Here is a 13,652-nt window from a genome sequence, read left to right as displayed (position 1 = left end):
AATGGGGTAATATATTATGGCAAATTAGATATTCTCTACTAGAAAACTTTAATTATGTAATACGAATTTAAGTTTATATGATTTTTCTGGCCAGCAATTTATATAAATTAGAGAGAGTTACACTATCCATAAATTAACACTTAGACATCTGTGCTTTCAAATTTGTACTGTAATAAAAAGTTAGGGAAAAATCATTTTCGGTCTACAAATGCCAGATGATTTTTTTTCCCTCACCAAAGCCAGATGAAATTGAAATCACGTGATTTATGAGGTTCAAAATAATTAATACGATAATATAATTCTTTTACCTTGGGAGATAAAAGAGCGATGGCCAACCAATGAAACAAGCGACACGTATCATATTAAAAACTGAGAGCAGCAGTATTAGTAATACATTAAAAGGTGGATCTAATCCACAACTTTTGTTTTTTTGGATGCCTCAAAGCCACACCTTGTCGTGACTCCAATTTTTCTAAAACTGCGATGATTGATTAAGGGTGCAAGTCCAAGTAGGATGATAATGACTCACAAATTGACCACCACATTTTGTTCTTGGTAGCTACTGCATGTTAACTAACTGTACTACCTACTTTCCCTAATAATAGATTTGAAAAGATTAATGAAGTTATCATCTATGGTTCTTAATATAAAAATTAGTTTGATTTTTAATTTGATCCTAAAGATAACATCCCCGTCCACTTTATTTTTTATATTTATCTATTTTTTTCAAAATAACTTTTGTATTGATTGTCCATGTTAAAAGTTTTATCAAATAATAGTCTTACCTAATATACATGATTAATATCGGTATTTTAGGAAAGATAACGTATAATTATTACAAATAACCAACTTAACTAATTTTTTTAATTTTTCTAAATTAGTTAACTAGGTCTTATATTAAGAAATAGATATGTTATATGATCTCTTTAAAATACTTATATTTATTATTATATCATATGTCAATTTATAAGTGAGACAAATTAATTTAAAAAATTTATATTCAAAACCAAATACAGTTTTTAACTAATTTTTATATTAAAAATTGAGAGAAATAATGTATACGGCGTCACAAGAGTAAACACAACTCAGGGACTCGTAATAATTAATAAAACCAACGAGGGACAAAATTGTTGGGCTAGGAACCTCTAGCGTGGCTTTGTCTAGTGCTCTTTAATGTCCTTTAAAATGTTCTAAGTTTTCAAATATCTTTCTTGTTTATTTTTATCATTAGATTTTATATAAAATGTGAAACATTTTGATATCTTGTGGTTTTAAAATGATGCAGTTTCAAATTATTTGTGTAGAATTTAATGAATAAAAGAAATAAGGAAAATTGAGAGTTTAGGTGTCACAATAAATATTAGAGCATTAGAAGCTTCAAATCCAAAATAGTTGGAAATTCATCATTTTAAGATTTCATGCAATGCCAGAAACAGCTTCAGCAACCAGAAAGAAAGAACGAACGGACATGTAAGAGGTGAAGCCCAATCACAAACCATGGTCTGGGCTTTATTAGGCCCAATCATTCAGCTGTGTGATAGTTTTGTTTTCTACACACAAAAAAAAAAGATGGTGTTCTTTCCCCCTTCCTTCAACACCACAGCAGCACAAGTTTGTACCAAAAAAAAAAAAAAAAAGTTGAAACCAATTTATAAAAATTCTTATATAATATTCCCTCCGATTTTAATTATAAGACTTTATTTGTAGTATTATAAACCTCGTTTGTAGATTATAAATAAGATCTTGTAATTAGAATAAGAGATAATAATGCTTGGGTTGTTTATTATTGGTCTGTACCTAGTCATACGCAAATTTATATCAAATGCTATTTTATAAATTAAGGTTGTTTTTGTTTTTTCAAAGAAAAAAGGGGGGAAAATGACATGCACTTTATTTGGCTCATCCGAATCTATGGAAGCATAACTTTTGTTGCGAATACAAACAAGTTTGGGATATAGAATTTGATACCTGCCCCTTCATATATCCAAAAAGAAAAAGCAATATTCTCCCAACAATAAATTTTGGATAAACCACGCAATTTTATTTATTTCAATTTCCTTTCTGACTGGCCAAAAAATTTCCACTCTTTTTTTGAATTTTTTTTCCCTGAAAAGGTGCGGTATGCTTGAAATTAATTTTGTTGGTGTTTATTAACAACATGGTGCAGGAGTTATTTAATACGAATCGAAACGAAATAAAATAAAATATATGGTGTAAAAATAAAAAAAAAACCGTTTATTTTTAATAAAAATAAACAAAGAAGTGTAATTTATTATAGAATTTGTGGAATCTGTTCATCTCCTGTTCATGTGGCGGAGAAGGAGAATCCTCTCAATGTCATGTCCTGTTTTATATTTCGAGAAGACTGGCTGTCACCATACACGTATAAATACATATAACTTTTATAAACAATATTAGCCCTAAATATAAACTACACACTAAATTTTATATTTAAAGCACGAGATAGTACTGTATACTAAAATGATTTCTTGCCAAATTATACACCTGATATTATGACATTCGTAAATTAAATACTAAATCCAGTTAGTTTTAGATTCCAAATATAAAACTCCAATTTATTTTAATTTGTTTTGTGATTCTTTTCCAAACCTCTCCTTAAACATAGGAAGGAATTTAATCCAAAAATAAATACACATATTTTTTACGAATAGTTAATTTAATTTCTTTAATTTTTGTAAATTATTCAGAGAGGAAGCAGTAATACAAACTTATGGGCTTGTTAAGTGAGAAATTGTTAAAAGCCTTGCACAATTTATTCATAAGAACGGATGGCTGTTGAAAACTCTTCAAGTGAGTTGAAATGTGAATTGTGATCTAGATTCAAATTCTATTGATGCAAAAGAAATTAAAAACTCAAATTATCGTCAACCACGAATTATAGTGTTTATTTTTATTATATACATACCCACACAACGATTAGACATTTAAATTTAGAAATTTAATTAGCATTGTAATTAAAATATTTTAAAAATTAGTTATGGCATTTAACATTTTGTTTATTTGTAGTTCTTATGAAAAAGCTTGTTTGTTTGGTAGGCTGCGTGCCTCTGTGGGTGGGGGAAGAGGAGCCACCAACGCGTAACGGCGTCAAAACGTGACTAGGTTTCCGTTAAGGAGCGTAATGGCCAAGCCTCGAGCATGGGAGTGAGTTTGTATGGATAACGCCTCTTTGACACCGAACACCCTTCATTTTGATTCTCTGTTTCCTATGCCAAATATAAGGAATCAAAGCTAATCGTACCTGACAAGTACGAAATTTTATAAATTTCACATTTTATCCCAATTACTTTTTTATCAATAAAGTTTATAAAAATTGGGAAAAAGTCCGCGTTAAAAATCGTTTGGCAAGAAGGGCCTAGTAAATTTCTATACATAAAAAATGTCAATGCTCTTCAAATTTTGTACACATATAAAGCTGGTTAATGGGCTACTTTTCCCTTAACTTCCCTAAAATTTATTCTCTTGAAAAATATACATCTCCTTGGTATTAGCAAATTGGATTGAATTAACAACTTATTATAGCAAATTTACAGCTAAAATATAACAATTTGGAAATGAAATTTATAATTATCATTTTGATATTGATAACTTAATTCTTATATGAAATTCATAACAACCCTTGTAAAATTTAAAACCTTTTCAAATGGTTTAGAGATTAGAAGTTTAGTTCACACTTTTTTTTTTTATAAGCACGTGTATCTTCTTATTTCCACACAAAATATAGACATCTCTTTTAGCTAGCTAGTGCACACATATACAATTTTTTTGATACAAAAATGTGAAGACGAGTTAAGTTAAGTCCCAAAGGCATACCAAGGCCATGACATGATTGCAAACTTAAATAGTACTTATAGAAGTACTTATAAATTACTCATTAATAATATTCTCACATTAGTGGTGGGATTTGAATCCAAAACCTTACCAATTAGACTTGTCTTTGTTGATAGCACATGTACAATTTTTGCATTACAACACCAAAGAGTATATTAACAGGCCATTAGGGCCATCAGTGCTGAAAAAAAAAAGCCTTTTTTTTGGTAAATTAAAATGTCAGCTCATAACTTATAAAGTCATGAGTTAAAATTATGCTACTGATGTAGGGATTTTGTTAATAGATGATTTATAAGTACTTTTATAAGCATTGTCTAAGCTTGGTTGACTCTGATGAATCTTAGATCTATCTCAGCTATAGTTTTTTATACTGAAAAAAGATATCTTCATTTTAACCACACCTAGAGCATTTCACCCGTCCGCAGCGAGGATCTGACAATTGTTTGCAAACAAGCAAGCCCGGGGCTGCAGGCAACCATGTGGGGGAAAATGAAACATTCTTTAATAAGTAAATAGTACTGATGTAACTCACAAATAAAACCTAATTTCAATTTCTTAATTTCAATTTCAAATTAGTCTTACGTTTTTTTTTAAAGACTAATACGTTATTCTGAGATGCTCCTATGAAATTCTTAATGAGAGAGCATATTATATGCTTCTCCAGTCTTTAATGTAAGACTCATTTAACTAATTTGATTAGATTAAAAAAGTTAGATAAGTTAGTTAATTATAAGAAATATGACATGTTTTTCCTAAAATACTATAATCATCTTTTTAATACCCCCTCTTCTTCTTCTATTTGATTATGGTTGAAGGAGTATCCATAGGGATAATTTAGAAAAAATTAATAAATATAAAAAATGAGTCCCATATTTAGGATAAAAACCAACTTAATAATTGGATCCTATATTAAGTACCGGGGAGTATTTTTAAGTTTCAACTATACCATGACTTGTTGCCACTTGTTATGTTGAGATGAGACTTCTAGTTTGAATCCAATGTTTGTGTGAATGTGTTTAATTATATTAAGGGTTTGTTTGGAACAATTTATAAGTAGTTTATAAGTAGCTTTTCAGTAGTGATTTATAGAATACGAGGTAAGTATGTAAGAAAAATTTTATCTCGATTTACATAAAACGTGTTTATAGGGAATTTCTTAAGCTCTCCTAATCAGGCACTAAATGAAAAACACACGCCATGGCTCCTTTCATTTTAGGCGGAAATTCTTATATTTGGCCCAAAAAACCCCACATCTTAGTTGTGCATCAGAAATAGAATCTTAATTATTATGTGAGACACATAATACTTGTTATTCTCTCTTTTGGTGGACGGCGACACTTATTTGCATGTATTGTCACGTTAAATCACATAATTAGTTGTAGTTTTGTCATTATGATCATATTAAATCACATTCGCATCGAGAGGAAATAAAATTGGATGATTTTTTTATTTGTTGCCCAAAGTAATAACATCTCAATGATATGGGCAGGCTTTAATTTTTTTTTTTGAGGTAAAAAAACTAAAATTGAAATTTTGTTATGGTATGCTTTAATAATTTTGGGCAATTAAAATTGATTAAAATACGAGACAATGCTAAATCACTGTCATCCTGAAATTTGGCAGGCTAAAAGTAAAAAGTGGCGGGGGCAAAGAGAGAGAGAAACACTAGGTTGGCCTTAAGCCACATGTCGTTCAGATGTTTTCTGATTTCCCATCTTCCCAGCGCGTAAACTACCTTAGGCCCGGGGCTCCCCTCTATAAATAAGGGGGCTCTCACCAAACGGCGTCACTTTTCGCTCCTGCCACTGGAGGCTTTCCCTCTCAATCTCCGCTGTCAGCGCCATCGAAGCCATTCTTCGTCTGGCCACTTCATTGGAATCCTCCTAGGAAGAGAAATGATCATTTCTTTCCTGTAATCCCCCGAAAAGCTTCATTCAGTGATCGCCGGCGAGCGGAGATCTTTATCTCCGACGAATTCCTTCTGTTATTCGGTTTTCTGTTTCTATGGCTTCGGAGGATGTCAAAACTAGTGAAGCCACCGTGACCAAGTTTGTCAATCTGGCGGAGGAGGCGAAGCTCGCTAGAGAAGGTGTAAAGGCTCCCAGTTACGCATTTGCGAGCATCTGCAAGTCCTTGGTAGCCGGCGGAGTCGCTGGGGGAGTGTGAGTCTCGTTTCTTCATTGCAATATTTTTACCGGAGCGTGTCTATAATGCGGTGTATGCTTAGTTCTAGATAAAAAATATTGTTATTTCAGAGGAAAATATCACTTGGAAGTATTTTTAATTTAGTTTTCGCGTGCCCGTAGTTTCGTGAAGATTTAATATTTTCGAAATTTTGTGACTTTGGGAGATTCTGATGTCTCGTTGTCCGGGAACAAGCATCAATTACTGAAAGAAAAATAGATTCTTTAGGCGCTTCTATACGATGTTGTAGCATAACTGTGTGATCTTTCATTCAGTGGCGCCGCTATTTTTGGAATCCTTGGCTCATAAGTGTCACTCGAACTTCATTCTGAGCTATTACAAAATCGAGTCCGATTCCTCAGAAGCTGTTATTTACTATAACTTCAAAATCCTTCTTGTGTTTGTCTAGTGTCTTTTCTGAGAACTGCTTTTACGAAGAGCTTTAATTTTAACAGACTGGGACTTTTTTGCATTTGTGCAGGTCACGAACTGCTGTTGCTCCATTGGAGCGGTTGAAAATTTTGCTACAGGTTTGTTTATTTTGTTGTTCACGTCTGATTGGGAATAACTATCATGATTCATTTCTTTTACCGTTTTACGTGGGCACAAGATTATATCCAACTATTATTGTGTGCTGGTCTAGATTTGTTAAATAAGTCAGTAGGCCTTGCCATATGCAGGTCCAGAATCCCCATAACATTAAATACAATGGAACTTTGCAAGGCCTCAAGTACATTTGGAGAACTGAAGGTTTCCGTGGACTGTTTAAAGGAAATGGAACTAATTGTGCTCGTATTGTTCCTAACTCTGCTGTGAAGTTCTTCAGCTACGAGCAAGCTTCCAAGTAAGTTTTCCTTATGGATAGGATGATGAATTTGATGATTTATTGTCTGGAATTTTCACTTATTGGCTTTCCGTTTGGGTGCAATGTTATCCCTCTAAACTTAGTACTTAGTTTCCTTTCCTTGATCTTAGCCAGAAGGCCAAGAAAGGTATATGCCTAATTTTGTTTCAAAGTTCTATGTAAGAAGGATTTCTGACCAGTGGCAAGGCTTTTTTAACTTTAATTTAACAAGTCACATATTTCTGATTCATTTGGTTTTTTTGGCTGACTGTTACTTTTTTTGGCTTTTTCATAGAGGCATACTGTGGCTATATCAGCAGAAAACTGGAAATGGTATGCCCTTGTTCATCACTGAAACTTATGGACGCTTTGTTTTAACTTTTAGATTCATTGGATTTATGCTATTCGTATCATTGAACAGTGACACAGAATGCTATTGATGATTATAAGTTATCTCTTTTCAAGGTTTATATTCGGTGAATGAGCGTTGGAGTAACATATGTATAATAGCTGTAACGAACTTCATTGTCTTTGAGAATTGGCACATAGTTTGGCATTTTTGAAAAAGCATCTGGCAGTCTTAAAGTAGTGTTTCATGTCCTTTTTTGCAGAGAATGCTCAGCTAACTCCTGTTTTGCGTCTTGGAGCGGGAGCATGTGCTGGAATTATTGCTATGTCTGCAACTTATCCCATGGACATGGTCCGGGGCAGGATAACTGTGCAGGTACTATGGTTTCTCAATTGTTACTGAATGAGTACGTGTTCGTTTTGCTTATTAAGGGTTGAATGATAAGGCAGAAGTTAATATTGTCAGTCTGTCACTATAGCTAATTTTAATGTGATTGGATATTTATATTTGGCGTCTTTAGAGTTTTTGTCTGAGTAGAGCTCAGCATGTTTGCTTTTCTTTGTATTTGTAGACCGAGAAGTCTCCTTACCAGTACAGAGGAATCTTTCACGCCCTGTCAACTGTTCTCAGGGAAGAAGGCCCGCGTGCTCTGTACAAGGGATGGCTTCCTTCAGTCATTGGAGTTGTAAGTAAAGTTTTTGGAAGAATATTCTGTTTTATTCTGAATGCTATGGACATATGATAATTAAGTTCTAACTTATGCTTTATTTACTGTCAACTTCATGGGATTAACCCCTTTCGTAATAAATGGTAATTATCTAGATATAGATGCTCTACATATATTTAAACTGAAAAGTAATCTAGATGATAGATACATGTTTAAGAAATTTTCTTTCCCCTGCCTTTTCAGTTAAAGAATTTCATGTCTTAATGAGGTGAACAAAGGGATTTGTGCTCTACACCTCTGTAAGGTGGCTTTACATAAAAAATTTTACTCAGAACAAAATAATTCTGTGACTTGCTCTCTAGATCTCTCAAAATTTTGATACTTGTAATCCCACTAATATATGCCGGTCCTATATATGGCTGCTGGAATTTCGGGATATGGTGATACACAGTTATGTCGGATACATCTGGATGTCTATTGGTCAATCAATTGGTAGAAGTCAGTGAAAAAAAATAATGTTTTTTGGCCTCTGAAAAAAGAATAATGGGTTGAATCAATTAGAATTTATTTGAGGTAAATGTCTAAAATGTTCATTGTGTGCTGCCTAGTGATTATCGACTCACTAAGGTTCTCATGTTCTTGTTATTGAAGCTTTATGCAGAGTTTTGTCAATGGACTTCAATTCTCATTCTCCTTTTGCAGATTCCTTATGTGGGTCTCAACTTTGCTGTGTATGAGTCTTTAAAGGATTGGTTAGTTAAATCCAAACCACTTGGTCTAGTTCAAGATTCGGAGTTGAGTGTGACAACTCGGCTAGCATGTGGTGCTGTAGCTGGAACTGTTGGACAAACTGTTGCTTACCCGCTTGATGTCATTCGTCGAAGAATGCAAATGGTGGGTTGGAGCCATGCTGCTTCTGTGGTAACGGGTGATGGAAGATCCAAGGTACCACTTGAATACACTGGCATGATCGATGCTTTTAGAAAAACTGTTCACCATGAGGGATTTGGAGCACTGTACAAGGGTCTGGTACCCAATTCTGTAAAGGTCAGTAAGTCTTCGGCTTATACTTATTTGTTATGCCAACCTGTGAAACACTTATATATTTATATTTGGATGTTAATTACTTTCCATAGACATCACACCTCATAATAGGCAGTATGCTTGTTCTGCTAATGTCATCTCCGATTAGAAATGTATTCCTAACAAGCCTACCTTATTTTTCCAAATTGACTTGTTAATGAGTTTGGTCTAGTCAAATATTGATGTAGTAACCGTGAACAACTTATTACTCGATCTCAATTCCAGAGCACCTTGATAATTTGGTAGTCTTGTCCATGTGTAATTATATATATGTCTATCTGGTCCTGTGCTGTTTCCGAGCTTGTACGATAGTCTCCAAATATCTTATTTTCTTTATTGACCAATGATCACAAAATTTAAGGTTGAGCTGATTTTCAAAATTCATGCGCTCTAATTTTGAACCATAGACAGGTCTCCTTGCCCAGCAACTTCTTTGTAATATAATCAATTACTGCCCTGACTTCTATGTATGACTTGTAGATGGTCTTTCCTAGCATAATGCTTGGGAATTTTCTCAACTACATTATAAATTTGACAATGTTTTACTTAAAAAATGTACCCACTTGATGATTATTGTTTGATGGACCTAATCTTTCTCTAATCAGAACATTCTGTGACTCTGTCTTGCAGGTTGTCCCATCCATAGCAATAGCTTTTGTTACATATGAGGTGGTCAAGGACATTTTAGGAGTAGAGATCAGAATATCTGACTAGAGTGGCACTGGGGTAGTATTTTTGTAGTCAAGGGGATGCAGAGATGGCAAGATTAGGAGTATCGCTACTTTTCCATCTGTCTAGGGATCGGTATAGAAGTTCTTTTTGAGCTAGTATGCATAAATTTACTCCCTCGATTTTGTATTTTCCTTTGAAAATGGTGTAGCTTCCTGTTTCTTACTTGTCTTCTATGTCAATAAATGCTGCCAAAGAACAATGCAAAGAGCATATCTGCAAGGATTTCTACGAGAATCAAGAAAGCTATTTTACCAGTATAACCATCTGTCACTAGTTAACGAACCCTCCTTTTTCCCATCCTAAAGGTCTTGACATTTGTGGTTATGGATTATTATTAACATGTTGAGCAATCATATTCACGTTATTTTAGTTTAGTCAAAGAATCTCAGTACGCCACAGGCAATTCAATGAGAAAACTTGGCAATCCATATATATTTTACTTGTGAAAACTGAATTAAATGGATGCTTGATTGCTTCCCTGGTTCTTTTTAGAGGAATGTCAATGCTTGATGGCTAATCTTATGTGACGTTGCTGTGATTTTTAAAGCTCTCATTGCTCATGCCCATTGCATCCATGATCATGAATGCCTCCAAACAGCGAATTGATGGCCGTTTTATATGTCTATTATCAGAGCTTTTTAATCGAAAAAAAAAAAGATGAATAATGGGCATTTTATAAAATTCTTTTTGTTATGATACATCAAATATTCTATTGAAACTATCAAATTGAACAAGTAAAGAAAATTTTCGGTCTCCACGGTTTAGATAGATTCTTGTAGGGAGAGAAGCCAGATTGCAATAGAACTCGTCCTTCGGTTCTCGTGGTTCTGAGGGTGAAGTGCTTCACATTTTCCTGCCATGCCTGAACAATCATAAGCATCATGGGTTAAATATTTTCATGATGGGCTGAATGATTAACCAAGTTTCACATTGAAACCCTTTTCTGATGTTTACATCATAAAACGCCAGATCACGCAAAATTAAGATTAATGGAAGGGTGATTAGAATCATAACAAAGTTACCTGAAATCTTTAACGGAGGCATGATATTTGGGCAATGGTCTGCGGACGAGCTTGGGTTGATGCATTATGGCAGTGTTGTGGGGTTGAAGTTTGGAAATGCAGGCTTTGCTGGCTCTGACCTCTCCTCCATTATGTTGTGATCTTCTCATGCTCTCTTCCTCTTCTTCCTTCGTCTCATCCTTTGACTCAGACAATGACAGCAAAACCAGCACCATGTTTAGCTCTCCTACAAACCTTTCTTTCTCTTTTCCTCCACTTTCTTCTTCATTTTCTCTCCCTTTCTCTTCAATATCACCCATTTCTGCCCATTCACTTCCTCCTTCCTGTCACTTGAATAGCACCTTGTGACTTGATTCCCACGATAAGTATCTAAAATTTCAATCACTTTGTATTAATTATTTCTGGGTCAAAATTCCAGTCATTTTTAATTTTGTTTCAAAGATTGAAGGTAATATATATCTTTTGACGATAATCTGTAATGTCTATGAATGTCAGCTATTAATTAAAGAGTACGTTAAACATTAAATAATCTCCTACAGGGACATTTGATCGATGGATAAGAAGAAAAACACTAAAAATAATTATATTGTGGGATGTTCATACAAAGAGAACGCAAATGCAGCATAGAACTTGAAATAATGATCAGAACTCACCTGGATTCAGGAACCCAATTTCAAATTGAAGTATGGATTCATTTTTTGTTCCCTCTCAATTTTTATTTTTTTATTACTACTTTCTTTGAAATTGTTTTCCTTATTGAAATGTGAGGTCCGTAGTTTAATCTATTATTGCCTTCTCTTTGTTTTAGCCATGGAGTTTGAGAAGTAAGAGACTATAAATGCGAAAGGGTAGATGGAGACTATAATTTTTGGTAGAGGTAAATATGGCCAATGAATTTATAGTTTAATGCAATTTTTGTATGCTGAAACACATGAAGGAGAAAATTACTAAGATTTTCTTGATGAAAAATATACACTGTTAATTGGGCTGTTAATTTAAGGCAGTTGAATTACTAATTGTAGATATTAACTGAGCCAAAATATATGCCAAAGATTGCTTTTACGCAATCGTTTTGAAGCTATAGTCTTAAACATTTCACATTCTACATTTAACGTGGCTAAGAAATTTACTAAAATTCAGTCTCAATTTTCAAATTCCATTTTCTGTTTCATTCTCTTTAAATGATAAACAAAATAAATTTGAGTAATAATTACAAAGATGTAATGAATGTTATATATATTGTGTAATAAAATAAAAATATTTTTTCTTGTAAATACTAATGGATGTTTAAGTTTTGATTTAATCAAGGTTTCTCTTTTGAGGTTTACAACGCAAAGGATTTTTGCTTTTCTCAATAAGTACGTTTTTCAGATTCGAACTTGTGTTTTTTTTTTTCCTGATGAGGCTTCTTAACACCTCAACCAAGATGTGGATGCTTAAGTTAATAACACCAAGTTTTCTTTTTCCGCGTATGTATTGTTTGAGATTAAGAAATTTGATCTTTTAGACACTCAAAGTCAAAACACATGCGTCCACATACTTAGATGACGCAATGATTATGAAACATATGTATAATAATTCTGAATGTTTTATACCTCCCCTGGTGCAGAATCCAGGACATTTTACTCAAGTTCTTGTTGATCCAAAATGGAGGACATTTTGCAGTTTTAAGATTTCTTTTCTTTCTTTCTTTCCTTTTTTTTTTCTTTTAAAATTTTTACCCCTATATTGGTTAACGTGAACTGAGTAATCATGCATAGAAAATTGTGGGTGTTAGTTGTGGATAAGGACAAAACTGGGAAAAAAAAAAAATTCACGAGATTTTGAAAACCCTTATAATACTATAGCTTAAAAAGTTTTGGCCTATAATTATTTGATAGCTTCGGCTTCACACGTGAGGTCCAGCCAATGGTGTGTTTGGATTAGCGGTGGAGAAGTAACTTTTTTTTCAATCTGATTTTTACAGAAGTCAGATTGGATAAAAATAAGATAATGTAATATGATTTATGTTTGGATTGAGTTTTATAAAAAAGTCAGTTTGAAAAGATGAAACGTGTTTGGATGATTAATAAAAAAGTAAGTTTAGATGTAAAATAATTGAAAAGGATATAAATTTTATTATATGCAACAAATAAATGTGGATAGCATGATTATTTTCTATGCAAATGGCACTTCTTTTGAGGCAAGAGAGAGAGTATCCCATTTTTATATAGCTCATTTTTTTCTCACCCCACCGTGATGCATCCCACAAGCAACAAAAAATGATTTCTACGAAAAGCTACTTATTTTCATAAAGCTCATTTTTTTCCATCGTGATTCCAAACATAAAATTGTGGCCAGAAGCTAGTTTGGCTAGTGAGAAGTTGGGATCACAAAACGTGATCCCAAACACACTCGATTTGTCTTATGCATGGAGGATCAAAACGCATCAGCCCATGAATACAAAATTTAGCCTATTATAGCTTGCAAAAAGATGATAGATCTGTGATCATAGGCACCTATTTGAATGGGTTAAATGAGAGAGTAATTATTGCTCTCTTAATTGCATCTTCCATCACACGTGGGATGAATAGTACAAATTCTGTTCTATCCTTTTTTTCCCCCTACCTACCACTTTAATTACCACAGATCCCTGCACAGCAGGCTGATTCTGGAGCTTGCAAGTCAGAGATGAAGCAACTCGGCTTTAGAATTGGGATTGGTTTGCAGAGGCAGTTGGCTTCCATTTCCCTTCAAAGTTTATCTTGTGAGGAGTTCATTTCATACATTATGACAAGAAGAGTACTTTTTCTTTAGATCAAAGTGCACAGAAATATATACGGATCTAGGCTTTTGACCTGCACCACTGGCTGATACTGGAGACTGAACTTCTTCAAAAACCACAGCCATAATACGGTGTGGAAGCTTTTCCTTCAGGGC

General features: G+C 33.7%; 1 protein-coding gene across 1 annotated transcript; it reads left to right on the top strand.

The window, feature by feature from the left end:
* Positions 1-5,657: 5,657 nt before the first annotated feature.
* On the top strand, positions 5,658-10,075 carry LOC114727761 (mitochondrial adenine nucleotide transporter ADNT1). Its single transcript, XM_028914485.1, has 8 exons — positions 5,658-6,014; positions 6,518-6,566; positions 6,717-6,880; positions 7,176-7,213; positions 7,492-7,604; positions 7,801-7,914; positions 8,599-8,943; positions 9,610-10,075. The coding sequence occupies exons 1-8, from the start codon at positions 5,857-5,859 to the stop codon at positions 9,691-9,693; spliced, it is 1,065 nt and encodes a 354-aa protein (XP_028770318.1). The 5' UTR covers positions 5,658-5,856; the 3' UTR covers positions 9,694-10,075.
* Positions 10,076-13,652: the final 3,577 nt, after the last annotated feature.

The sequence above is a fragment of the Neltuma alba genome, unplaced genomic scaffold (assembly GCF_004799145.2).
Source record: "Neltuma alba isolate B1F8T4 unplaced genomic scaffold, ASM479914v2 tig00012508_pilon, whole genome shotgun sequence".
In the NCBI taxonomy this organism is placed as follows: Eukaryota; Viridiplantae; Streptophyta; class Magnoliopsida; order Fabales; family Fabaceae; genus Neltuma; species Neltuma alba.
The sequence above is the reverse complement of the archived record's forward strand: the minus strand, read 5'-3'. Positions and strand labels throughout refer to the sequence as shown.